The sequence below is a fragment of the Pyrus communis genome, chromosome 8 (assembly GCF_963583255.1).
Source record: "Pyrus communis chromosome 8, drPyrComm1.1, whole genome shotgun sequence".
In the NCBI taxonomy this organism is placed as follows: Eukaryota; Viridiplantae; Streptophyta; class Magnoliopsida; order Rosales; family Rosaceae; genus Pyrus; species Pyrus communis.
Window position 1 is genome coordinate 3,375,068 of NC_084810.1, and position 26,798 is coordinate 3,401,865.

A 26,798-nucleotide genomic window follows, 5' to 3' on the forward strand; every position below is an offset into this window, starting at 1 on the left:
GAGTCATCTTGCCCTCCTTCAGTTGAAGATGATCTTAGAGCTTCAATTATCTCAAATTGATAGAATATCGATATTTGGATAACTTGTGTGATCAAGATTTTATTTTTCTCTAAAAAGATTTTCAACAACACGACTAAAGATAAGGGTGGAATTAATGATCTTATGAATTATATATGTTAATTTGTAATGCTGCCCTACAACATGTCAATGAGTTCTAATCAAAGTATTTTTTTTCCTTTTTTTTTTTTTTTAAACAAACACTATTATCTAGAATAAGGGGTTTGCAAAAATGTGATTCAAATTTGTTTTTAGCGAGAATTAAACTTAAGACTTCTCACTTACAAGTGAAGAGAAATACCACTAGATCGTAGTACTAAGTGGCAATCAAAGTGTTGTTAGGGTTAGATGGGTAACACCCACATCCTATCGTGCAACCCTAGCCCATTGCACCTAAATATTAAGCCGACTCTAGCTACTCATTCTAAGGGATTGTGTTATGTCAAGTTTTATTTAAACGGCATCATGTCATGTCGTGCTTTATTTAAATTAGTTATGCTCATCCAACACCTTTAAAGAAAACATTCATAAAGAATAGGTTTAATGTAAGATGTAAATTTAGAGCAAAAATATGCATATTTGTCTATACCCTTTTAGATTCAAGTTTACTGGAAGTGATTCTCTATTAGATTTTCACTTTTTCTCGAAGTGAACCTTTCACTCAATGAGCATGTTAATTCCATTTCAGCCTCTCTTAACCAATTTCTAGCACAACACGAAGACATAAAATAGAATATAAATACTAGTGTCATGTGTACATCACGATACAATATTAACTTTAGTATTCAATTTTGAAGTTGCTTCATCCAAAAATAGGATTACAATTGTACTTGAGAATAGGCGAGCCAAGCTGACCCAACAATTATAGGCAAGCACATTTCGAGGTTAAGCCCGTTATTAGATTGGCCAACGAAGGCATAAGATCTGTGTTGGTATAGCGAAAGGTTTCGCCTAACTCCATGAGGAATAAGTTTGAAGGTCATTTATAAAGATATCAATGCTACTTAATATGCTACTTGGAAATCTTAATCCAAAGATATCTGATTTTTGATTGGCCAAACTTGATGAATAGGTTAAAACACACATAAATACCCATGTTGCTAGAACTTTGTGAGTCTATATTTTAACTTATCTTGATGTAATTTTGCTTTCAGTATAGTTGTATTACCGCATATCTCTATTATAGATGGATGTGAAGCTTTTAATTAGGAGAAAAATACCTTGTTTTAGTAAGCTTAGTAGTATCCTTTGTATTTTCTTCAGCTAATCAATTTCATGGTTAATAGTATCCTTTCTTTTTTTTCTTTTTTTTTTTTTTTAGAAAACTTCGAGGTACGAAAGAAATTTATTAATATGAAAAAAAATAAGTATACCTGATGCCATGTACACCTAGTGCTACACATCCTTAAATGTGTGTGTGTGTGTGTATTTTGACACAACTTTTTGTGGTTTTCATTTCATAATTTTTTTTTCAAAGATTTGAATCACCTATATTTCAATTCATCATTCATATATCATCATTGTAAAAAAATTTAAAAAAAAATTTATAATTAAAAACATATATGATCCTACAAAAAAAACAATACTAAGATAATTTGTATATAATATTAATATTTAGTTCTCCAAGTATAAAGTCATTGATAGGAATTGGATGCGATCATTATAATCATTTTTTTCCAGTTTATCAGTTGGTTGACTGTATAACTTGGTATGGAACATCATTAATTGTTTTGTGTGCGTATGTGTACAGAGTTTATAGAAATAATTTTCACATAGATCATTTTTGGGCTACTTTGTTTTCTGAATTCTTCTAAATTCAATTCAAATAAATAAAAAATGAAAAGAGAGTGCAACGAAAAGAAGCATATAGAATTCACTTCCCATAATTTATCTACATATTAATATCTGCATCGGCGCATGTAATAATAATTCACTACAACACAAAAACTTATGTCAATTGTTGTATTGTTGTCTATATTTTGGAGGGCGTGAGTCCTTTGAGCTATGTTTGGGGGAAGGATTCTAGCCCTGTGAACTTAAAGACCAAATTAGTAAAAAATGAATTATAAAATGCTAGATATGAGAGATTACAAAAACACCGTATAAACATTGTAAAAGACATGTAAAAAAAATTTGTAAATGACTTAAACCAAGTAAGGATTTAAAAATCACTCTCGACTCTCACATGTTTTTGTGATGCTCATATAATGCTTTTCTAATCTCTTTCATATAAAATATTGACGTGGTTTAATCGTGACCACACAAACAAGAGGACACGGGAGGGTAGACGATCCTTGTCCCTTCGAAAAACCACTCACCCAAGCCTAATTTTGACAAGGAGTCCTAGGACTATAGGGCCTGTCTCCCGTATTTATGTGGAGAGCTTTTACTCCCTAGCCTTCTTGTGCTAGGCTTGTTCTTCATTGCCTCTTTTGCAAGGTTTTGTCTTCTCCCTAGGTTATAGGGCTTTGGATCAGGCGAGTTTGGTCAGAAACTTTCCAAATTTACCTTCTGATACGCTGGATTTTGTCATTGATTTTCTTCTTTCAACATATTTGCGGTTGGTGTACCTTACATGGTAAGATCCTTGATGAATCTGTTTTGTTACATGGGAATTTCTCTGCAAATTGTGTTCTATCTAAATTCTATCCCTGAATATGGGTGTTGCAAATCAATATTGTCTTCTATCTAAATTCTGTTAAAAAAATCTATTATGTGTTGATGTGACACACATAAGACTCTGCACTCTAATAATCTGATGACACATGGATTAAAGAAAGTGTTTCAAAAATTTTAAAAGGTAAAATGAAGAAAAACAACAAACTAACAATCCTCATCTTCTCCTTCTTCTTTGAACTCAGCCACCAACAATAATCTCCATATTCACAGACGACATTGATCAATTTTCAATTTCAGGTATCATTTTGATGCATTTGTCAATTTCATGGACCATCTGTGATAAAAATATGAATTTGACTACAATATTTACATGTATTTAATATATCAACATCTTTACGATATAATTTGGCCACCTATTTAAATGTTAATTATGTAGAATGTCTATATGACGAACTTATTAGAAAAGAAATCCATATTTGTGTCTCAAATTTATCTATTAGCTTAACTGTGTTGTTCATGTCAAATTTCTAAGAAATAAATTGTGTCCAACGCCATCTGAAAACGAAAAAAATAGCCCTTTTTCTGATTTGAGAATATATATATATATATATATATATATATTTATTTATTACAATTGATCTTATTATTAATAATCTAAGTTACAATATAAAGATCGGAGCGTTTAAACCGGCAACACAATAAATTAAAGAAAAAAGTCATATTCTTCAGACAATTCGACACTTACATAAAGATATAAAAGAAATCATAAGGAAAAACTTCAAAAAAAAAAAAAAAAACCATGCATGAAATTAAGTGCACGTCCACATTAAGCAAACGAATGGCACAGAGTGACAGACGGCAAAATAAACGTAGTTCGAAATTAATCTTACACGACTTGGACTTCTTCACCAACACTCAAATCAAAAGCAAAGGTGGGTTGGAATTTGCCCTGTTTGACTAGTGGTATCGTGGCCCATTTCTGGGCTTATTTGGATCGGTGTGCTATGGTCCATTACTGGGCTGCATGCTGGCTTGCATGAATTGATGTCGTGGCTCACTCCTCTTGAAACTCAGCTTGAATTATTGCTGAAATCTAAATCTGCCATCTCAGTCTGTCCAGAACTGTTGTTGGGCCCAGATCCATCAGATGGGCTGCTTGAGCTGTCCTGAGCTGTCCCGTTCAAGTGGGACATCAAACCCACCGTATTCTTCATTTGTACTACGCAACTCCCCCTGAAGAGTAGAGTGGGTTTGATTAGTGATGACGAACATCTCTGTTTCGAAAAAAGTGACATCCATGATGACATAAAATTGCTTATGGGTGCATGGTAGTTGGCTATTAAACCCTAAAAGAACTTTGACAGGACAAAAGGGAAATTTGACTTCCAATCATACGATAAAACAATTGAAAGATTTGCCCAACATCACTCTTTTGTTTCATAATATAGAGCCAAGTCATTCCAGTGCAATCATCGACAAACGTAACATACTAACAATTACCATGGTGAGTTGCTATTGGTGAAGGCCCCAAATATCTGAATGAATTAACTCAAAAGGCACTATTTTTTTATTGAAACTCAAATGATAAGAAGTACGATGACTTTTTGCAAGAATGCAATCATTATATTGAAAATCAGAGTTTGAAATGCCATTAAATAAAGACAAAAGTAATTTTTTTTTCTAAATAACGAAGGATGCATGTCCTAAGTGACGATGTCATAGCCAAATTTACTTGATATTGTTATTGTGACCACTGCAGACTTGGTTGACTCGGCCCGTTACCACTTCATCCACATAATATAACCCTCTCCTCTTAGTACCACTCCCAATGATCGTGGTACAAGAGGTCCTATAAAATAGGAAATACGAATCCCAATTATACAAGGAATCAATCATATGATCACATTCCCAAACTATATGGTTGATTCACACCAACAAATAGTTATAAAGGAAATACAAATGATTAATTAGTTGATATGTTTGAGTGTGCTAAGGTTGAGTCAAACTGATAACCGTGCAGCTCAAGTTCTCTCGCTTCTGTTCTCCCAGTAATCTGAATCAGGATTGACAGGATACAGATCGTGAGCAGACGCAGACGAAGCAGTCCATGGCCCTTCAGTTGACCCCATTTCTATCTGTTTCTCGCTCGTGCCCCTTCCAAAACTAGATTGAAAATGTTTCCTCATTGCATCAATCTTAATACTCTCGGCATTTGGATTCGAGACCAACTCATGAACAACAGTCTTTCCTTCGAGCATGCTCACAACCGAAGACATGGTAGGCCTAGCTGTCGAAGTAACATTGCAACAAAGGAGAGCCACATTGATTGCAACAATCATCTCCTCTTTATTAAAGTCTGATCCCAACATTGGATCAACTAGGTCCATCAAATTCCCCTGATCTTTTAGAAGTCGTGCCTACAAAAAATGGAAGTAACAAAAGCAATATAAATTCTGTCTTTGGATTAAACTTCATCGATTCAAATGTACTTTCACACATATAAGGCATATTAAGAAAATTTGAAGTTAAATTAGGAAGTAGTAGATTCATGTTACCCAATCAAGAAGATAAAAGCTTTCTTCCTTTTTCCGGTAAGTTGTGTTGTTTCTCCCACTAACAATTTCCAATACAAGAATACCAAAACTATAGACATCTGCTTTATCAGTCAGATAACCCCGCATTGCATATTCGGGCGCCATATATTCACTGCAATATCATGAAATCATATCATTAACCCATATTGAGCTAAAATAATTAGTAAAAATATTGCTAATTGAATACTTCCAGTAGTTAGAGAGATAATCAGTAATACAACTATATTGCAAGAACATATCTGCCCTTCAAATTTCTTGAACAACAAGGATTTGGTTAGGTTGAAAATTATGTAAGTTAGAGACTTTCCTTTTGCTCTATCTTCCTTTTTCAAGGTGGAAAAAGATTAAAACAAGAGAATAAGAAGATAAATAAAAGTGTAGGGACTCACTAAGTTCCAGCAATACGAGTGCTAATGTGTGTATTATCCTCTTCATCAAGTTTGGCCAATCCAAAATCAGATATTTTCGGGTTAAGATTTTTATCAAGCAGAACATTAGTAGCCTTGATGTCTCTATGAACGACCTTCAATCTTGATTCCTCATGAAGATAAGCCAAACCTCTTGCTGTACCAATGCAAATCTTGTGCCTTGTTGGCCAATCCAATTTCAAATGACTTTCTTTTTCCCCTTCAATTTGCCAAATTAAACAAAGTTAGTTGTAAAGGACATATTTTAAGTGCATAAGATCTTTTATGCCCACTATATATGAATGAAATGAACTTTTGGCAAACGAGATTGATATTTACTGAACAAAGCATGAGCGACGCTATTATTTTCCAGGTACTCATAGACAAGCGATAGTTGATTTCCTTCGATACAAAATCCGTGGAGCCTGACAAGATGAGGGTGTTGCAAAGCAGAAATCATGCCAATCTCATTAACAAATTCACAATTCCCTTGCTTTGATTTGGAAGAAAGCTGCTTAACAGCTATTACGGTTCCATTGGCTAGAACGCCCTACATTTGAGAAAGATAGTCAAACTCTCATCACTATATGGAGCAAATTAACTTTCATTAGAACAGACAATATCAAAGTAGAAAAAAAAAATGTAATAAATAAATAAATATTGGCTCCGAAGAATACCTTATAAACAGAACCAAAACCACCTTCACCAATCTTATTGGCTTTGTCAAAGTTGCTTGTGGCATCTTTGAGTTGCTTGAAGGTAAATTTACCAGTTTGCAGGTCCACACCCTTCAAATCTGTATAACAAGTAAAACTCATAAGAAATTGTGTCGAAGAAAACTTTGAGAACAATAGCATTCTTAGTTCTTAATATTTTGTGCATGATTCTAGAATTTAACTAGTAATTGTCTCCATAGGTAGATACTCTACATCATGAGTCTGGACGATAAATATATTATAGCAACATCAAAGTGCCGGAAAGCTCAATATCTAAATAATTACTGTCTTTGTGTATGCACGTCAATGTGCATAAGAACCATGCAAAAAATAGCTCAAATATTGTTCCTAGTCAAGAAAAAAGTTCGATAAGAAAAAGTAATGGAGAAACAAAAAGGAAAAACCAGTACAACAGAATAAACTGCAAATTAATACCATCCTCCAATGTCTTTTTTTGTCCTAGGAGGCCTCCTCTCTTCCAAAGAATACCAAATATCTGTAGGACAATGAAGACTCCTCCAACCACAATTCCTGTTGGAAATTCAAATCAAAACAGGTTGCTATTGTTGAAAATCAATGTCAAAGTTAGGCATGGAAAGTTAGGCAATGTTAGGTATGGTTGAATAAAAATTATTAGGTGCAATTAATGTGTTTTGTGTGGTAATAAATCTTAGTTTAATCATTTGGTTTGCTATAAATACCCAAGCTCTCAAGCATTGTAAATCATCCCATCCAAATCCCACTTCCAATTGTGAAGAAGCTTGTAAGCTTTCTTATTCCAATAGTTTGTAAACCTTTTTCATATATCAAAGTCCAAGTGTTTTGCCAAAGCTTGTTGCTTCCCTCCTTTCTCTATTTCTTTCTTTGTCCAATTTTATTTGAGAGTGCAAAGTGCAAGAGGTGTGATAGAGTTTGTAAACTTATCACCCACATATTTTGGTATTGAGTTAGTAAACTGTAAAATACCAACAATTGGTATCAGAGCCAGAATACCATTCTGGCAGGTGCAGCAGTTATGGCGTCCAACTTAGTGCAACTCCAAGTTCCCACATTGAAGAAAGAAAATTATGAAAGATGGTGCATCCAATTCAAAGCATTGTTTGGATCACAGGAGCTATGGGAAGTTGTCAGTAGTGGGTATGTTGTACCCACTGCCGAGCAAGAAGCCGTATATACTGCGGATCAAAGGAACACTCTCAAGGACTTACGAAAGAAGGACCAAAAGGCGCTGTATCTTCTATACCAGGGTTTGGAAGATTCAACGTTCGAGAAGGTTGCAGAAGCAACAACGAGCAAGCAAGTATGGGATACACTCGGTACAATCTACAAAGGAGTAGATCGAGTCAAGAAAGTGAGGTTACAATCACTTCGAGCAGATTTTGAAACTGCTCATATGAATGAAGGGGAGAGCATCTCCGACTATCACTCAAGGCTCATTGTGATAGTAAATCAGATGAGGAGAAATGGCGAGAGACTCGATGAAGTACGAGTTGTGGAGAAGATACTCCGGTCACTCACATCTAAGTTTGAGCATGTGGTGACTGCCATTGAGGAATCCAAGGATTTGGAGGTGATGAGCGCAGAAGAGCTACTAGGATCCCTCCTAGTTCACGAGCAACGCATTCAGAAGAATGCAAGCCCCACAACGCTAGAGCAAGCTTTGGAGTCAAAGTTGAATATTGACAAACCAAATAAAGGTCGTGGGCAGTGGAACTCACGTCGTGGGAGCTCATCCAACCGTAGCCGAGGACGAGCCCGAGGAAGAAGTCGAGGCTATGCACAAAATCAAGGTCAGTCTCAGGAGTGGAGATCTACTCGAGGAAAGACGCATATCCAGTGTCACAACTGTAAGCAATATGGACATTATGCCAATGAATGTTCACATAAAAATGGTGAGCATGTCAACATGGCAGAATCAAGTGGAAATACTGATGAAGAACTTACAGTCTTACTAGCACACCATGATTCCAGTAGCCAACAAGATGTTTGGTATTTGGACTCTGGTGCAAGCAATCACATGTGTGGAAAGAAGGAGTTTTTTGCCGAACTCAAAAAAGGGGCCTATGGATCTGTAAGTCTTGGTGACTCCTCAAAGTTTCCAGTTGAAGGCAAAGGGAAGATCAAGATCATCCAGAAGGATGGAAGAGAAGAATACATCTCCGATACCTACTACATACCAGGTATGAAGAGCAACATTCTGAGCATTGGTCAACTGCTCCAGAAAGGGTACATTATACATATGGAGAACATGCTTCTCACTCTCAGGAATGCAAGGAGAAAGCTTATTGCACGTGTTCGAATGTCAAAGAACCGGATGTTTCCGTTGAATTTGAACACAAAGATTGGAAGTTGCAACATCGGTGTAATGGAAGATGAGTCATGGAAATGGCATCTTCGATTTGGCCATCTTAATTTCAATGGCCTAAAGTTGCTGTCAAGTGGAGGAATGGTTCGTGGTCTACCCCAGATTGAAGCCACACGCCAAGTATGTGAAGGTTGTGTGCTTGGCAAGCAAGCACGACTATCGTTCCCTGTTGGTGATACATGGAGAGCAAAGGCACCACTGCAGTTGGTGCACACAGATATATGTGGTCCATTGGATCCCATGTCTTATGGAGGTAATAGGTATTTTATTACCTTCATTGATGATTTCAGTAGAAAGACTTGGGTCTATTTTCTCAAGGAGAAGTCAGCTGCCCTAAAAATTTTCAAGGAGTTCAAGGCACTCACAGAGGCAGAAAGTAACCACAAGCTTGTGGCTGTGAGATCAGATAGAGCTGGAGAGTACACCTCCAATGCTTTCCAAGCATACTGCAAGGAGCAAGGAATTAGGCATCAACTTACTGCTGCCTATACCCCACAGCAAAATGGGATAGCCGAAAGAAAGAATCGAACCATCCTTGACATGACAAGGTCCATGCTTAAGGAGAAGAATTTGCCAAAAGAGTTATGGGCAGAAGCTGTAGCTTGTTCGATTTATTTGTTGAATCGATGTCCAACAAAGAGTGTCAAGAGGATGACACCACAAGAGGCTTGGAGTGGATACAAGCCGAATGTTACACACCTAAGAATTTTTGGGTGTGTTGCATATGCTCAAGTTCCAGAAGCCAAGAGGAGGAAACTTGATGATAGAGGTGAGAAGTGTGTGTTTGTGGGCTATAGTGAAGAGTCCAAGGCATACAAGCTCTACAACCCACTAACTGGCAAACTAGTGGTTAGTAGAGATGTCATCTTCAGTGAGGAAGAGACATGGACGTGGAACAACAAAGAAGTCAGTAAAGAGAAGATCGTCTCCACTAATTTTGAAGAACCAGAAGTTGTACCACCGATTGAGCAACAGCCTGCTCAAACAATCACAACAACTCCAGTACACAGAATTGCAAGGAGTGGTCCTACATCTAGTGAGGAAAGCAGCTCCTCAACTCCAGTGAGGTTAAGGAGTCTCACAGAGATTTATGGACAAGAAGAAGAAGAAGAAACCAACCTTTTTTGCTTGTATGCAGACCACGAGCCTTTCTCATTCAATGAAGCTGTGGAGGAAGATTGTTGGAAGAAAGCCATGGAAGAAGAGATCCATGCCATCGAGAAGAATGACACTTGGGAGCTGACAAAGCTCCCACCAAATCAGAAGGCTATTGGTGTCAAGTGGGTTTACAAGATCAAACGCACTGCAGATGGGAGTGTGGATCGATACAAATCAAGGCTTGTAGCAAAGGGCTACAAACAGAAGTATGGAGTGGACTATGATGAAGTCTATGCTCCAGTTGTGAGACTTGACACGGTAAGATTGCTAATCTCTCTTGCCGCACATCATAAATGGAAAATTTATCAACTAGATGTCAAGTCAGCCTTCCTTAATGGAGTACTTGAGGAAGAAGTGTACGTGGAACAACCGGAAGGCTTCCAAGTACAAGGAGAAGAAGATAAGGTGTATCGTTTGAAGAAGGCTTTGTACGGCCTCAAGCAAGCACCACGAGCTTGGAACTCAAGGATCGACAACTACCTTCACCAAAATGGATTTCAGAAATGTCCATACGAGCATTCAGTTTACATGAAGAATGGTGAAAAAGGGGAGTTCTTAATTATTTGTCTCTATGTAGATGATTTATTGTTTACAGGAAACAATGAGGCAATGTTCCATGAGTTCAAGCAATCCATGTTCAGTGAATTCGAGATGACTGACAATGGATTAATGTCATACTTTCTTGGCATAGAAGTGAAGCAAGAAAGTGATGGTATCTACATCTCTCAACAAAGGTACATGAGAGACATATTGAAGAAGTTCAATATGGACAAGTGCAACACTGTCAATACCCCAGTCGCAACTGGATTGAAGCTGTCCAAAGAAGGAGAGGGTGAGTTTGTAAACTCAACAGTGTACAAAAGCCTCGTTGGAAGCCTAAGGTACCTTACAATCACAAGACCTGATATAGTTTATGGTGTTGGACTCGTGAGTCGATACATGGAAACACCAAGGGAGTCTCATTGGCTGGCCGCCGAGAGAATTTTAAGGTACATAAGAGGTACTCTAAACTATGGTCTATTTTATAATTTTGGTGAAGATGCAAAATTATTTGGTTATTCAGATAGTGATTGGGGAGGTGACCAAGATGAAAGGAAAAGCACAACTGGCTATGTGTTTTTTCTAGGATCAACAGCTTTCTCATGGACTTCAAAGAAGCAATCAATTGTTGCTTTGTCATCATGTGAAGCCGAGTATTTTGCTGTAGCCTCAACCGTGTGTGAGGCAATTTGGTTAAGAAATCTGTTGAAGTCAGTGTGTCATCCACAAGTGGAATCGACTGTGATTCACGTAGATAACGTGTCTGCAATCAAACTTGCAAAGAATCCTGTTCAACATGGAAGGAGCAAGCACATTGATACCAGGTTCCATTTTCTAAGGGACCATGTGAAGCAAAAGACAATTGAACTTGTCTACTGTCACACCAAGGAACAAGTGGCAGACATCTTCACAAAGCCATTGCCAATTGAAACATTCCGGCTACTGCGTGAAATGCTAGGAATGAAGGCGTTTTGATTTGAGGAGGTGTGTTGGAAATTCAAATCAAAACAGGTTGCTATTGTTGAAAATCAATGTCAAAGTTAGGCATGGAAAGTTAGGCAATGTTAGGTATGGTTGAATAAAAATTATTAGGTGCAATTAATGTGTTTTGTGTGGTAATAAATAATCTTAGTTTAATCATTTGGTTTGCTATAAATACCCAAGCTCTTAAGCATTGTAAATCATCCCATCCAAATCCCACTTCCAATTGTGAAGAAGCTTGTAAGCTTTCTTATTCCAATAGTTTGTAAACCTTTTTCATATATCAAAGTCCAAGTGTTTTGCCAAAGCTTGTTGCTTCCCTCCTTTCTCTATTTCTTTCTTTGTCCAATTTTATTTGAGAGTGCAAAGTGCAAGAGGTGTGATAGAGTTTGTAAACTTATCACCCACATATTTTGGTATTGAGTTAGTAAACTGTAAAATACCAACAATTCCAACCACGGCACCTACAGGCATAGAAGATTCTGTCGGGGGAACAAAGTCTGCCAGAAGAAGGAGTAGCTTAAATTAGAATAAATGTAAATGTAATTGATATGAGAGTGGATTATTCAACCAAGTATCTAATGCACATAGAAACAGAAGATTGAACCCGGTCTTTGAGGCATCCTTAAATATGAAGTAATCCCTCGAACAAACTTTCTTTGGATGGTTGTAAATTTTTAATGTTTCCTCAAGTGAAATGGTTAGTTTCCATGTAAATATTAAAAATCCTTGAAGTTGAATTTTGTTGTATTTAAAAGCGTTAACATGTTACCTAGAAAAAAAAAATACAGCATATTATGCGATAAGAAAATTTAAGAGAGTATTTCTTCAAGTCTTGTCTCAAACTACGTGGAGTAAAACACGAAAAACACAGAAACATTATCTATTCTAAAGTTGGAGGGGGTTTGGCATGTTCATGGCTACAGTCAAGAAAATGCCCCTTGATTTCACCTTATTTGCAAGAAAGCCATCTGATTTGGGGCTGGGTTGGAGGGTAATTATGAAAAGATAGGAGGGTAATTTTGTCTCTCTAAAAAACCTATGAAAAGATAGAGAGAGCCGTCAGCTTGCAGAGAGGGTTGGAGAGAGAGAAAGAGAGAGACTGAAGAATACCACCACTTCTCCTGAACGAGGGTTAGCTGTGCAATTCCAGTTCTCTCTCTAAAAAAAAATCTAGGATTCTGTTTTTTTATTTTTATTTTTATTTTTGTGTAAAAAAACCAAGGATTATAGTAAGGATTTCAATTTACAAATGGTTTTTCTGTTCAGATTTTCTTTTTGTGAGTTTTGAGTATGAATTTGTAGCATGATCTTCCACTGCATCATCCAAATTTTGCATTTGTAAATTGTCAAAGAAAAACGAAGTATGAGGAAATTATAGGAGATTGTGTCGGCTTTGGCCATGAAGGGTATCAGCAGGCTGTTCCCCCATACAGGTGATTAATCGTTTTTCAGTATGTGTTCTATTTGGATGAGAAAGTGATTGAAAAAGATGATTTTTTTTTTATTTGTTGGTGAATTTTTTTTATTATTTATTTATTGGGATTTTGTGTATTGTGTAGAACCAGCAATGCAAGAGCAGGATCATTAGTTTGATCATTAATTAGTTTGATCATTAATGTACAATGGAAGGCTCTTCAATATGATTTTCTAATTTCTCCTTTCCAGCATTCTCTTTTTTGTTTTTGGAGTATGTATGTGATTTATATTTTATTATAGAATAAAAATGAATAAACACGAGATGCAGCAATTAATTTGCATCCTTATGACAACACATGTATGAAAGTGCATTCAATTTCAATGTGTGTATGTGTGACAGGATGTGCCTCTGCTTGCGGCTGCTGGGTATGCTTGCTGTTGTTTCTCGCGCTATTTTGTTTTTTTTTTTTTGTGTGTGTTGATTTGATTAACAATTCAAGCGTATCTTTATTTTGTTGGTGTGTGTTGGTTCGCAACCAGTTTTATTTATTGGTTTTTTTATTTGGATTTATAGCACTGAGGGTATAGGTGAACGGTGAAGCGGTTTGTATGGGCTCATGTATCTTAAACATTTAGTGAGAAGTGAGGATTTTGTTTTAGTGTTTTAGATAATCTGAAGGAATATGTAGATACTATGATTTGGGGTTGCTTTCTTAAACCATGATAAAGCAGTCCAAGTAATTTTAACATAGATATCATTTTTTATGTAATGCATGAGTTTATGAAATGTTAAGACGATAATATATCATGTGATTTAAAATTCAAAGAGAGACAATAAATCGTGTTTGATATTTTGTTTGTCCTGATTCGTTTAAATTTGGGCGTTTTTCAGTTGGATTCATGGCTTTCATTTAAGATATCATTTTTGGTTTATGAATGGTTTGCCAATGCAAAAGTTTGCATCTTTTCTTTGTTGGATTCATGGGGTTTTCTTAAGCTTTCAAGTTTTTAGTTTTTATCAAGAAATTTTGGGTTTCATTTATTTTTCGAACTACACTTTTTTGTTAAGATTTTCTTTATACTTCAGCAAATGATTGCTTCTAGTTTATGCGGAAATACAAGGGAAAGGAAATATTGAAGAAGAAGAACCCTGCAGAACTGAAGTCGGATCTCTTAATTTAGTAGATATATCAATGCATATGATCAACACATAGTAATTAGACGAAGCTCAGATTAGTGAAAACTTACTTGGGTTTACTGAAATAGCTGAAATAAAAAGACCATAAACTCCTCTAAGAGGGATGCCTATCGTCCCTTTCCCGGCCCAATATAAACGAATCTCCAATGTATTATTAGTTACAAGAGTAGTAAAGTTCTTTATGACTACATCACCAAACTCACGGGCTTCATCCATGATATTGAAGTCCTCCTCCTCTAGTTTTCCCTGCAATACATACATGTATATATACTAATTTAGTTGCTTAAATTTCATGATTATAAATGTGAAAGTTAACATTCAAATCGACCAAAATATAAACAATGCTTGTTGAAAATTAGAATAATTCACTGGTATACATGGAAGTGGATGCGATTAGTTACCTGAATGTAAATATTGAATATGCGCCTTCCCAAGCTTTTATATGTTGAGCCATTTCTAAACATTATCTCTGCAAAATGGAGGCTTACAGTGTAGTTTCCATTTCCCAGACAAAACCCAAAATAAGTTAGAGAGATGGGAGAAAGGCGAGCGTTCATGTACAGTTGAGGATCGGTCATAGAGAGTCTAGTTTCATTAGTCGATATAAAGGTGTCCGCAGTTTGGTCGTCATCAGGGAAGTAACCGGTGCTGCTTAATGCCCAATTTGTTGTGCTCTGGTAAAATGATGAAGGTCCAGCTTGAAATGTGTCACCATCATATACTGTATCTTTCTCTCCAGGGACAGTAACTTGTTTCCCACCACAATTTATATGGAGAGAGTACAAATCTATGAAAAAAGAAAATGGAGATTAGTAGGCATTGAGGAGGAAAACTAAAAAAGAATGAACCGAGAAAATAAAGGTAATTATTTGTGTAGAAACTCGGCTTACGTTTTGGACACTCTGAAGTTTTTAAACATGAAGCAGTTGTCCTAATAGAATAATTCAAGGAACAGAAATTGTCAGCAATCATAAATGAGAAGTTGCAAAAAAAATTAGTACATAATACACCGTTGGATACCAAAGTAAATTTATAGGTGCATGCTTTGAGACGATTAATTTGAACTTACGAACTATTGCCTTTTGACGAGCTTGTAAACAAGTTACTGCAGAAATTAACACAAATGAAAAGTTAAGCTTTTCTCCACATAACACAAACAGATTAACTTCAAGCTAATGAAGACATTCTTACAGGCCGCCTCGTGGTTGACAATTTGGATCCCCTATGGTGAGGTTGTTATATGAAAGATCACTGCACAAAAAGAGCTATGATGCAAATTCTGTTGAATTGTAATTCTCTAGCTGATTAGACTTAGTGAAATAAGTTACGAGCTTAACTGTGCATTCACTTGAGTTGTAACACTGCCAAGTGTGAGGTTCAAAGATGTGAGGCAAATAATGCCATGTGTGATGATCCTAGAATATAGTTAGATGTGTGGTTGAGATCACTTTGTGATGTCCAAGGATCCGGCTGTGTTTTGCTAATGGTAATATTCTCTTTGCACGACTTGTGTGAGAGAGAGGGAGTGAGAGAATGTCAAATTAAGAAGGATTTTCCTTGACTGCATTCTGCAGAGCAGCAAGGACCTACATTCTGTGTGATTTTCTTCATCCTTTCATTTTCATTATTAATCACCTTCCTCTCCTCATATTCATTGAGGTTTCATAAACCAGAATCAAAGAAGCACTAACAAATTCTTTTCCAGATGTAGTATGTCAGTACAAAAGGAAACAAGGGTGAGGAGAAAGAGGTAGGCATTAACATGGTTCGAATGAAGTTTTTAATATAATAGTTTTATATCTATCTTAGTGTAAAAAAAAAAAAAAAAACAGCATAAATTTCCTTAGTAACTAAAGAGTAGCATTTGGAAGAGAAGCTTACACACTGTCTTTCGTCCAAGTAGGTACACGTCCAGTCAGCAAGTTTCCAGTTAAGAATCTAAAAATAATGAATACAGAAAAACTCAGTAAAGAATATAGTGTTTGTTCTTAGGAATTTCTTTGTAAAGGTTTGAAAATTTGAGTTTGCCAACTCTGGGTGCATTAGATCATTACTTCCATTTGAAAGACACACCTAAGGGTGATCACCTTATGTCAGTTAATTGCATGAGTATTAATGACTCTAATGAATAAACTAAACATTTCATTTCTGAGCAGAAGAGCCGTTTTCATTTTCATTGCAGTATAGCCTGTGACTCATAATTATAGTAATCGTGATTTGAAATACTTCCAGCTTGTCAGGCTGGAGGGTAACAAGACCATTGAAGAATGTCTGCGTGAATTTCATGTAAGAAAGACTATATTGGTCATTCCAATTGCTTACATATAATCCACATTTGCTAGACTAGAAAAGCTGTCTGGAATATTTCCGGTCAGCTTGTTAAAGCTGAGGTCTCTGCACAAACAAATAGCAAATGCAGTTTAGACATGCTCTCTGCAGAGAGGGAAATGTCATCTGAAAGAGATGTTCCCTTAATAAATACAAAAACATAATGTCCCTCCAACATTGTCTAAGTCACTTTAACAATCCTTAAATTAGTAGAATCACATCCAGAAGAATTTTTTTTTATCTGATGTCGGAAAAAATAGGGACGAATACATTTGTACTTACAAAGTTGTCAATTTAGTCATTTGCCCAAGATATAGAGGTAGCTGTCCAGTAAGGTTGCAATTTCTCAACATCCTGCAACATACACCAAAGCTTTGAGTTTACAGAAGACTTCTGGTACGGACAGAAATTGTGTGTCATGGAACCATTAACTCACAGTGTCTTCATGTTTTTCATCTTATCAAGCGAAGGAATGGGTGATTCAGGTCCACTCAAGTCAGTGATTCTCCTGCATGTTAAAATTGGCCCATGAACATAAACTACGCATTTCGCTAATCGTTTTGTATTTAAAAATAGAGACGGGATATACTAACAAGTCAACTAAGTTTGTCAAAAGAGAAATGCCAGAAGGAATTGGCCCTGTTAAACCGCTAGCCTGAATCAATCTGTTTCAACGAGTCATAACATATGAATTAGAGATAAAATTCAAAATCAAATAGCAGAAAGATGACACACAAAAGAAAAACACTCACAGTTTTTCAAGATTTGTCCAGTTCTCAATAAAATCAGGTATCTGTCCGGAAAAGTGACTGTCACAAACCCGACTGCATAATGATTGGAAAAGGGAAAATACTTCGAATTAGTAACAGAAAGCAGTGAAAAAAATGTATAAGTGCTCAGGAAACCTTTAAGAAGGAAAAACCACAGAAGCTTACAAGTCCTTTATTTTGGTAAGCATTGCAAATGTTTCTGGCAACTCCCCAGTAAAGTTGTTTGAGGAAAGCAGCCTAAGTATAAAATAGACATAACAATATATCAATGATAAAGAAGTAGATGATTTACTGGTGAAAACATCCAGAATTTTTCTACAAGAAAGAAAATTCCAAATAAACCAAATACTTTTTAACACGGTAAAATTTGAATAGGACTCTTACATTCTTTCTATGTTGGCCCAAGATCCAAGCTCCAGAGAAATTATTGAAACTGATGTCACTATACAAATAAATTCAATTCCATTGATTAAAAAAACATCATTAAGGATCTCCACAGAATCAAATGGGGTAAGCAAGAAACAAATGCTCAATTAACACTCACAAACTCTTCAGGGTGGTGATGTCTCCAAGCTCTTTGGGGATAGAACCCGTCAAACGATTTCCAAGAAGGGATCTGCTTCAAAAACTGTAGTCTTAAGATCACTTTTATCAAGCAAGAGGCTCAATAACATTAACATGTTCGTCAATACGAAGGCAATGAACCCCATGTGTTCGATTCAATATATATGATTCAAGCGCCTCATGACCACGGAAGCCCATCATGAAAAAAACTCAATGTAGTAGATTCATAGTTTAAGAAAGAAATGGCTGAAGAACATTGGAATGACCAAATAAAGCAATAAGAACATGACATGAACATCAAACACAAAAATGCATGCAGTTTGAGAGAAGACAGTACATGTTCAGAAGTGGAAGAGAGCTCCATTCTGGAGGGATGGTACCGCTCAGGTAGTTGCGGTTGAGGTCGCTGAAGGAGAAGGAAAGAAACCAGTTACTGTCTCATTGACAACAGAAATAAAGGTAAGCTATGTATGAAATTAGAATAAACCATTTACACGACACATATTTATTTTCTTTTTACTTTTAATAATGTAAACTTGGAGGGGTAAAAATATGCTTACATTTCTTGAAGATAGGTGAGATTTACCAGCTCTACTGGGAGTGTTCCTTGCAAATCTTGGGATCTTAGAATTCTGTGTTTCATCGGAAAACATGGTTTCAAAGATCAGTTGCAAATTAACAGATATCCATTACGCATCTATACTGTGACTAAAAGAAAAGCTGCCATAAAATGAGACCAAACAGTTAAAACACTAATTTATCACAGAAAATACTTACTTTTGGTCATGGAATTAAATAGGAAGAAGGAATTGGTTTTTTTACTTTAAAACCGAAGGAAAATGTCCAATGTTCTTTAGAAAGAATAAAACTTGAGGAATTACACAAACATTAAATGTGTATTTGTTACAAGCACACTGTGAATCATTCTTTCATCGACTTTGTAACTAATAACTAGGCCGATACAAAGTTGTTCGTGTACAAGAAGTATGCAAGAATCATGGTGGCTGCGAAATGTTGTACGTCAATCAAGTATGCAAGAATCATGCCTAAATACAGTACAGCAGTAATACCAAGTTCTAACAACGCAGCATGCCACAGAACGTCTATGCTGGCTCATGACCAGCTCAAAAACACATTGCTGTCGTAATTGAGCAAACTGGTCACATCCCATGAACTCGATTCTGCAGATGAGCTTAACTTGAATTGCGGTCCACGGTAGGTTGTAATTGCTGTTTCATTGGTCATTCAATAAAGGAAATGGATTAGTCTTTCTGCATTTCTTGAATTTCAAGGCACAACAAAGGTCTTATTAGACCAAGAAAAACTTCCAATTGGTTGCCGGTTGAAGAAAAATTAAAAATCTAGAGGGTAAAGGATTTGGGAAAATGGAAACCCCACTAGGGTCTAGAGATATCAGAATTATGTTGGCTTTATAACCAATGATGGATCACAAATTAGTAACTATGTAACGATGGCAAAGGCGGCTTAATTTTAAGATCCGTTCCATTTTTCTTCATATTTTTGTTTGTAACCCGACAAAAACAGAATTGGTTGAAATCGAAATTTTCAATCCAACTTGCATGTCAAGAATAACTTATAGCTTTATGAAAATGATTATTGCATAATTTGGTTTTATTCATGTCCCTTGATTCGTCAAGGCTAGAAATCAATAGGGTGCATGAAGAGAAAAAGATGAGTGATAATCACTTTTCATAGCTCTAAATGGTAGCGTTTTACATACATAATAAAAGCTTTAAAATTTTTACACCCCAAAGCTAGAAGAAATTTTGTGTGTAGAGAACAAAACTGGTTCACTAAGTGTCATAATACAAGTGGTTGTAAATTTATTTTCAAGTACTTAACCACTTATATTATGATACTTGATGTGCGGACTCGTATTCTTAGCACACTAAAAAATCTCTTCAAAGCTAAGGTCGGGGCGTGAGAAAATCAAAAGAAACAAACGAGCTCGACTTTGCTATTAAACTAACATCCCTCAAATCCAATTGAAATCAATAGGCCTAGCTAGCTACCTTGCCCGACATAAGGTTGAATGATTGAATATGACGTGCCAACTTGCCAATAGGCAACTCGATGAGGCCCACACTAAGCCTTATAATTCCTACTTTATTTTGGAGGTTTCATGGGCACGGGGTTAGATTAGAGCAACTCCACCGTGGGTAGTGGACTGGCAACCATTTCATCAAATTGCCTCCCTCTTCTTGTTTCAGCTCATGCAAGCGATTGGGCTGAGAGGCCCGAGTGAGAGGGCGGGCTCAAATAACAGGCCCGAGTTGGGGGATGTGTAATGAAAAATTGATTGGTACTTTTCAACGGAAACAAGAAAAGAAAAATTGATTGATACATATATCAAATAGACATGGGGTCCACAAAACCGAATTCCAACCATCTAATCAACATCTCTCCTTGCTATCTTTATGAATTTTTTCAACTCTCGAAAAGGTAAACTGTCGTGATAAAATGACCAGCTAATCCCGTTTTCTTTTTTTTTTAAAAAAAAAAAAAAAAAATCTCTCCTCGCACACTTGTAATCAGTTTATATCAAACAAATCTATTATTTTTAATATTTTTGATATAATATTATATACCACGTTAACAAAAATTTACACGTATTTATATATGATTAAATGTAAAATTTTATGATATTTAACTCGTTCAATGCAAGTTATTTGTCTCACTTAGTCTACATGCATAGTTAATTTTCTATGTAGGAGGCAAGTGGTCCTTTACTACAGTGATGTAAAAGTGTTGAGCCTTTGCATGACAACGTGTGTTCAAATCCTATCGATGACTAATTTAACATCTAACCTAACAAAATCTATCACTTGACCAAAAAAAAAAAAAATTTCTTTGTAGGAGAAAATGCTCATTAAGAAGAGATTTTTTTCAAGCAGTACATCACATATCATAATATAAATGAGAAAAATGATATTTTTTTTTATGTCTTCACTCATTTATAACACTTAAATTACTTACTTGAATACCGAGTACCTAAAAAAAATTTCTGCTCATTCAGATGCATTGGCCTAAAAAAGTCTTCATGTAGACATCTTTCTTGTTTTTTTTTTTCTTTCTTTAATGTGATTCGTATAACAAAGACCGAAAAACTTTGATCCTGTCCTTTTCAACCTTTCACAACAAAAGGCGCCTAATCTGTACGTTGCTTTTGCTTAGTCAAGTTATTTTCTCAACTTTTTCTTTATTTTTCTCTTAATATTTCTAAATATTGCATGAGATGGAACTCGTTCAAAACACAACGACCAAACTGTTTATCCAGAAAAGAAAAATATAATGAGCAATTTTTAATGCCTTAAGAAATAAGTTAATCAATGACAATTCTATATAACCCAACGTTTATTTTCCAACTTATGTCTCTTTATCACATTAAGTACTTAAATTAGTGTTTATTAACGCAATAATCTAATGTGCATGTTACGTGTCAAATAAATTGAAAACCAAGAATTTAGAATTTCCTCCATTTTTTATCTAGGAATTTTAAATTCATGGCTTTATTAATTTTTTTTTATTTTAAATTTGGTATCGAATTCGCCATCCACGAAATTCAAACCTAAGACCTCTCACTTCCAAGTGAAGAGGAATACCACCAGACCGTAGTACTGAATGACGACTTTGTTAAAAGTATTAGTTTAAGTAATTCATCATTATCACTAAAAAAATTAACTTTGTATTTCTGTTATTATATTTAATTAGTCTCTTCTTTCATTAAAAAATAAATAATTAATACTTTCATAAAAAAATTCATTATTTTTATTAAAAATTTACGTATTGTTATATGAAAAATCTTTTTAAAAGTTATGGTACATTTAAAAACAAACATACCAACTTTTGGTACTTTTCGATTTTAAATGTACTAGGAAACAAAATGTACTATATAATTAACTGAACCAATAAAATCAAACATGCTTCTAATAAAATTGTATAAAAAATGTTAAATCAAATTCTTAAAAAAAAGAACAAAAGTTTAATCAAAGAAAATGAAAAATGAGGTGTCAACAAAAAAAGTTAGCACCATTACCATTCTACTAACTAGTTGATAGTCTAATGGTACTTCTCTTATTAAATTTAAAGGATGTACCAAATCCGAATCTGCCTCCCCGTCAATCGAAAAACAAGTAGCATTTTAATTACGTAATTCTAATCGAAGAAAATATCCCCAGCGATCTAAAAATATTCCGGTAAAACTTTTGCTGGGGGCGGCACCAATAAATGCACATCAATTTAAATCACAAAAACCCAATAAGATTATTTGGTATGGGGTAATGCTAGGTAGTTTAAATTTGGAGACATAATTTTGAAAACTAAAGAACATGAAAGTTGATGATTGAATTATTACTTAAACGTCAATAAACGTGCTTATTTCTATTTGTGATACATCATTTAGTTTGCAAATTTAGTGATCAGAATTTAGTCTCTATAGCATTACTTTTTGGTATTAGCTTATGAGATGTAGAGAAATTTTTCATTATGTTCAGAAGTATACCACGTGTTGTTGTATAAATGGAAGGATGTTTTATTTTTCAAATTGTGTTAATTTTTTAACACAAGTAACTCACTATTTATATAGTGACAAGTGGTATATTATTTCATATTTTGGGCACACTGAAAAATCTCACTAAGTTCTAAGTCGGGCATGTTTGTTTTTGAGAGAGAGAGGGGTTTACATGTTGGTAATATGGCAGACAGTGGAACTTTCATAGGAGCAATTACAGCTGATGGCATTCTGAACTGCTTTGGGTAAGCTTAGATCAGTCCACGGAAGTTGGCCGCTGCATGGATCTGCGTCTCCACTGAAATCCCAGTTCGTCTTCCCCAGTGTCTTTGCTATGTCTTTCAAAGTTTGCACTACATATACGCAAAATGAAATGCAACAAATTAACATCGTGCTCAACAAATAGAATTTTTTTCTTTTGGATGCATAGACAAGAACTACAGAGTGCGCCTTAGCATCATATGATTGAAAATTTCAACTAAGTTCACACAAATATCTTTTTACCTAAGGTCCATTTGATAACCATTTTAAATTTCAGTTTTTAATTTTTAGTTCATTGGTAACTGTTTTCACTTCTCCGAAAATTGTAAACTGAAAGCCAGAATCAACCCAAACCAAATTTTGGAAACTCAAAAAAATTGAAAACTAAAAGATTATCAAACGAACTTAAAACTATCATTTATAGAATGAAACAAGGGAAACTAAGAAAGATTTTGACATAGAGATATTGAGGTGAATTACTCGTACCTTCATCATTTGGCAATCGAGTAGCTCCAAAGGAAAAATTTATAAAGCAAGCTACAAAGAAAAGAGAATGAGGAAGAAGTCGAGGGAAGAACATATTCATCATTTCTCTAAGCAAAGTCTTTCACATTTGAAGAGAAAACCAGAGACAAAATGATCAGTTTAATTGTGCAGCTAGCTGGATGGAATATGTTGAGTGGTTTTGAATTTGCTGGGTTGTATGTATGAAAAATTGTGAGAGTGGCGAAGAACGAGAGATTTGTGAGGAGAATGAGTCTGAATTACAGCTTTTTATTCGCTTGAGGGGAAGGAGTGGACCTCGAAGGACACAAACGGAAGTCAATGACTTGTGTTACCTTACTTGCCCTTAAAACCAAAGACCAAACAAGAAGGGAAAAAAAAAAAATATATTCCCAACCACTGACTCTATTTATTTTTATTTAATTATTTATATAATTAAAGATACATTTACATAAATTACTTGTAAAAGAATTAATTTAAAATAGAAGATTTAAGTTTAGCCAAGCTAATTACGCTAGTGTGTTTTTTCCTGCACCAAGTTTGAATTCTGCTTGCCGTAATTTAGTTAAATTTAATATAATTATCTTATCATTTGACAATGAATAGACTCCTTGGTAACATGTTACAAAGATTGGTCAATGAATAGACTCCTTAGTAACATGTTAGAAAGATTGGTTTTGCCGATAGTGACTTGTTAAACTTAAGTTATTATATTATATTGAGTTTTTATCATAAGTGGTTTCTGAGATTGACCCACCACATCAAGATGTATCTGAAGTTGAAAATTGAATAATATCGTCTTCTGTCTGAATTTTGTAAAAAAAAAAAATTATATTATATGCTGATATGAAACACATAAAACTCTACATTCCAATAATATGTTGACACATGGATTAAAGAAAGTGTTTCAAAGATTTAAAAACGTACAAAGAAGAAAAACAACAAACTAACAATCCTCATCTTCTCCTTCTTCTTTGAACCCAGCCACCAAACAACAATCTCCATATTCATAAACGACATTGATCAAGTTTCAATTTCAGGATCATTTTCATGCGTTAGTCAATTTCAAGGAGTATTTATGATAAAAATATGAATTTGACTACAATACTTACATGTTTTTAATACAATCAATATTTTAGGATATAATTTGGCCACCTATTTAAATGTTAATTATGTAGAATGTCTAAGTGATGAACTTATTAGAAAAGAAATCCACGTTTGTGCCTCAAATTTATCTATTAGCTTAACAGTGGTGTTCATGTCAAGTTGTTAACAAATAAATTGTGTCCAACATCATCTGAAAACGAAAATATAATCCTTTTTCCGTTTTTTAGAATATATTATTTTTTAAGGTAAATTACATTTTACCTCTCAAGTATGGGGTCAATTGCAATCTTATACAATATCTTTAAAACATTTCAATTTCATATACTTAGTTACATTTCTTTTTAGTTTCATACATCCGTTGAAAAATCCGTTAAGTTAACCGTTAAGTAATGATGTGACAAATGTAAGGTCCACATTTGTGCTGACATGAATGTCAACTTTGCACCTTGTGAATAAAAAATAATAAAAAATATAATTTAATAAAAAATCAATTTTTTTTTTTATAATTAAAAACTTAAAAATTTGAAGGGAGGATCTGGGCAGCTTGGTGAAGGAATTTTTTTTTTTTTTTGGCCGTCATCCCAAGTAACCCATTCCTCTACATCGGCTCAAACTCCTATACGCTTCCAATCACCACCACCAGAACCCACGATCTCACAACTCACTCGCAGCTGGGTCCGTTCCGTCACTCCCGAGTTCGATCTCGACATGACTCAGTAGGGCGAGAGGCAGGTCTGGCGGCGGGGCTCCACCCGATTCAGCCCCAACACCTCGATTCCGACCAACGAGGTGGATGTGGACAACCCCCTGCCTCGATGTTCTAGTGCTGGAGCTCCATGCGGTTCGCGGCCGATAAGGTCGCGAAAGACTCGTTAGGACGGTGATTGACGGCAGCATTGAACGAGGAGAGATCGTTGTCAGTACAGGAAGCTGTAGCATGCCGCGGCGGCATCATCTGTGACGGAAGAAGCCGATAAGCGGGGAGAAGAAACAGGAAAGGACGTGTCGTCGGGAAAGGACGTGTCGTCGGGAGAGATGGCGTCGGGAACGGCAGAGCCGGTAAGGATGTCGTTGATGGACTTGTTGGAGACGAATAGGCAGATGGGGATGGAGTCGAATCGAGGAAGAGGCAGCGACGGAAGAAGCTTCCCAAACCAAGAATCAAATTCTTGGTTGCAGACAAGCGCAGAGGAGAAGGGATGGAGTCGAGGAAGAGATGGGGTTATAGGGGCAAGCTTTGCCCATATCCTCTTTTCAATTTTTTTAGTTTTTAATTATAATCTAAATTTTTTTTTTATTAATTAATTCTTTTTTCATTATTTTTTATTCACAGGGTGCAAAGTTGGCATCCAAATTAGCATTAATGCTGACTATATATTTGCCACATCAACAGTTAACTTAACGGATTTTTTAACAGATGTTTGAAACTAAAAAGAAATATAACTAAATATATGAAATTAACAGATTTTTTAACAGATGTTTGAAACTGAAAAGAAATATAACTAAATATGTAAAATTAAAATGTTTTAAAAATGTTATATGAAGTTATAATTAACCCTCGTACTTGAAAGAATAAATTATAATTTACCCTTGTTTTATTACCATCAAATGCTATGTCAAAGAGAAAAGTCATATAACGATATAAAAGAAATAAAAACGAAAAACTTTAAAAAAGTCGGACATGAAATTAAGTGCATGTCTACATTTAGCTAAAACAAATGCTATGTCAAAGAGAAAAGTCATATTCATCAGATAATCCGACGCTGACATAATGATATAAAAGAAATAAAAAGAAAAAACTTTAAAAAAGTTGTGCTTGAAATTAAGTGCATGTCTACATTTAGCTAAAGCAATGAATGGCACAGTGTGACAGAAGGCTAAATAAATGTAGTTCGAAATTAATCTTACACGACTTGGACTTCTTCACTAACACTCAATCAAAAGGAAAGGTTGGTTGGTATATGAATAAGAAAATTTCAGAACTTCCAAAACTAAATTTAAGAAAACTTGGCAATTTGTTTCTCTTTTAGGAACCGGATCCTCTCCAGACCATTAAAAAATGAGCCTGCTGAGCAGACGATCTGTGCCGTTGAAATTTGATCAAACGGCTACAAACAGGAGGACCTCTAAAAGTTATAATAATTGTAGCCGTTTAATCAAGTTTCAATGGTTTGGATCATCTGCTCAGCAGACTCAGTTTTTAATGGTACGGAGGGGATCCGGTTCCCTCTTTTATACAATAATTTACATCACGTATCATTTTTCCCTTCATGCATATCCTTTGAATCTTGCATTACCTTATATATTAGCAATATATTGATATAGAAAAATCCTCCACAAATGATTTCCAATTTTACTAAATATATATTTTTTTGAAATTAAGTACGATATTCATTGAAAAAATAAAGAAAACGTACCATCAAAGAGAATATGGTGCTAAAATGGATCTCGATAAAGAAAATTAAGTAGTAATGATATCCTCAAAAAGAAAATTAAAAATTACATCTGGAGGTTCTTCAAATAAAAAAATTTGACCATCCAATGTTAATCTCAATCTTGCAAGACGATGAGCAATCTTGTTCGCCTGCCGTACGACCAAACATGACCTTCCAATGCGGAAAAGACTTCAAAATATGTCGGGTATCATTCACAATATGCCCAAAGGCACCATTACATGGA

The 26,798-nt window shown here is 35.2% G+C and overlaps 2 protein-coding genes and 3 long non-coding RNA genes across 5 annotated transcripts; all 5 read right to left on the reverse strand.

The window, feature by feature from the left end:
- Positions 1-4,471: 4,471 nt before the first annotated feature.
- Positions 4,472-5,904, reverse strand: LOC137741885 (probable leucine-rich repeat receptor-like serine/threonine-protein kinase At3g14840; the record flags this gene model as incomplete). Its single annotated transcript, XM_068481586.1, has 3 exons — positions 4,472-5,093; positions 5,232-5,382; positions 5,660-5,904. Coding segments are annotated over 3 exons (792 nt in total), but the record flags the coding sequence as incomplete, so codon positions are not given.
- Positions 5,905-6,016: 112 nt separating this feature from the next.
- On the reverse strand, positions 6,017-6,864 carry LOC137741836 (uncharacterized). Its single transcript, XR_011069345.1, has 3 exons — positions 6,829-6,864; positions 6,355-6,473; positions 6,017-6,227 (listed from the first exon to the last, which is right to left on the reverse strand). It is a non-coding gene; the product is annotated as an uncharacterized lncRNA (long non-coding RNA).
- A 6,450-nt stretch (positions 6,865-13,314) lies between these two features.
- Positions 13,315-16,735, reverse strand: LOC137741886 (probable leucine-rich repeat receptor-like serine/threonine-protein kinase At3g14840). The gene is made up of 8 exons (XM_068481587.1): positions 16,665-16,735; positions 16,377-16,448; positions 15,936-15,992; positions 15,246-15,305; positions 15,124-15,159; positions 14,945-14,985; positions 14,456-14,841; positions 13,315-14,300 (listed from the first exon to the last, which is right to left on the reverse strand). The coding sequence occupies exons 1-8, from the start codon at positions 16,733-16,735 to the stop codon at positions 14,085-14,087; spliced, it is 939 nt and encodes a 312-aa protein (XP_068337688.1). The 3' UTR covers positions 13,315-14,084.
- An 82-nt stretch (positions 16,736-16,817) lies between these two features.
- LOC137741837 (uncharacterized) lies at positions 16,818-17,559 on the reverse strand. Its single transcript, XR_011069346.1, has 4 exons — positions 17,537-17,559; positions 17,318-17,389; positions 16,976-17,206; positions 16,818-16,890 (listed from the first exon to the last, which is right to left on the reverse strand). It is a non-coding gene; the product is annotated as an uncharacterized lncRNA (long non-coding RNA).
- Positions 17,560-17,574: 15 nt separating this feature from the next.
- On the reverse strand, positions 17,575-18,330 carry LOC137741838 (uncharacterized). Its single transcript, XR_011069347.1, has 3 exons — positions 18,277-18,330; positions 18,054-18,122; positions 17,575-17,768 (listed from the first exon to the last, which is right to left on the reverse strand). It is a non-coding gene; the product is annotated as an uncharacterized lncRNA (long non-coding RNA).
- Between the last annotated feature and the right edge of the window lie 8,468 nt (positions 18,331-26,798).

What these genes read in the sequence shown, in the direction of transcription:
- LOC137741886 (XM_068481587.1), bottom strand. Translation starts at nt 16,735, where the DNA reads ATGTTGAGAAATTGCAACCTTACTGGACAGCTACCTCTATATCTTGGG. An exon ending in ATGACTAAATTGACAACTTT is followed by an intron (nt 16,449 to 16,664) that starts GTAAGTACAAAT and finishes TTGTTTGTGCAG; the next exon opens with AGACCTCAGCTTTAACAAGC. An exon ending in TATTCAATATTTACATTCAG is followed by an intron (nt 14,301 to 14,455) that starts GTAACTAATCGC and finishes TATGTATTGCAG; the next exon opens with GGAAAACTAGAGGAGGAGGA.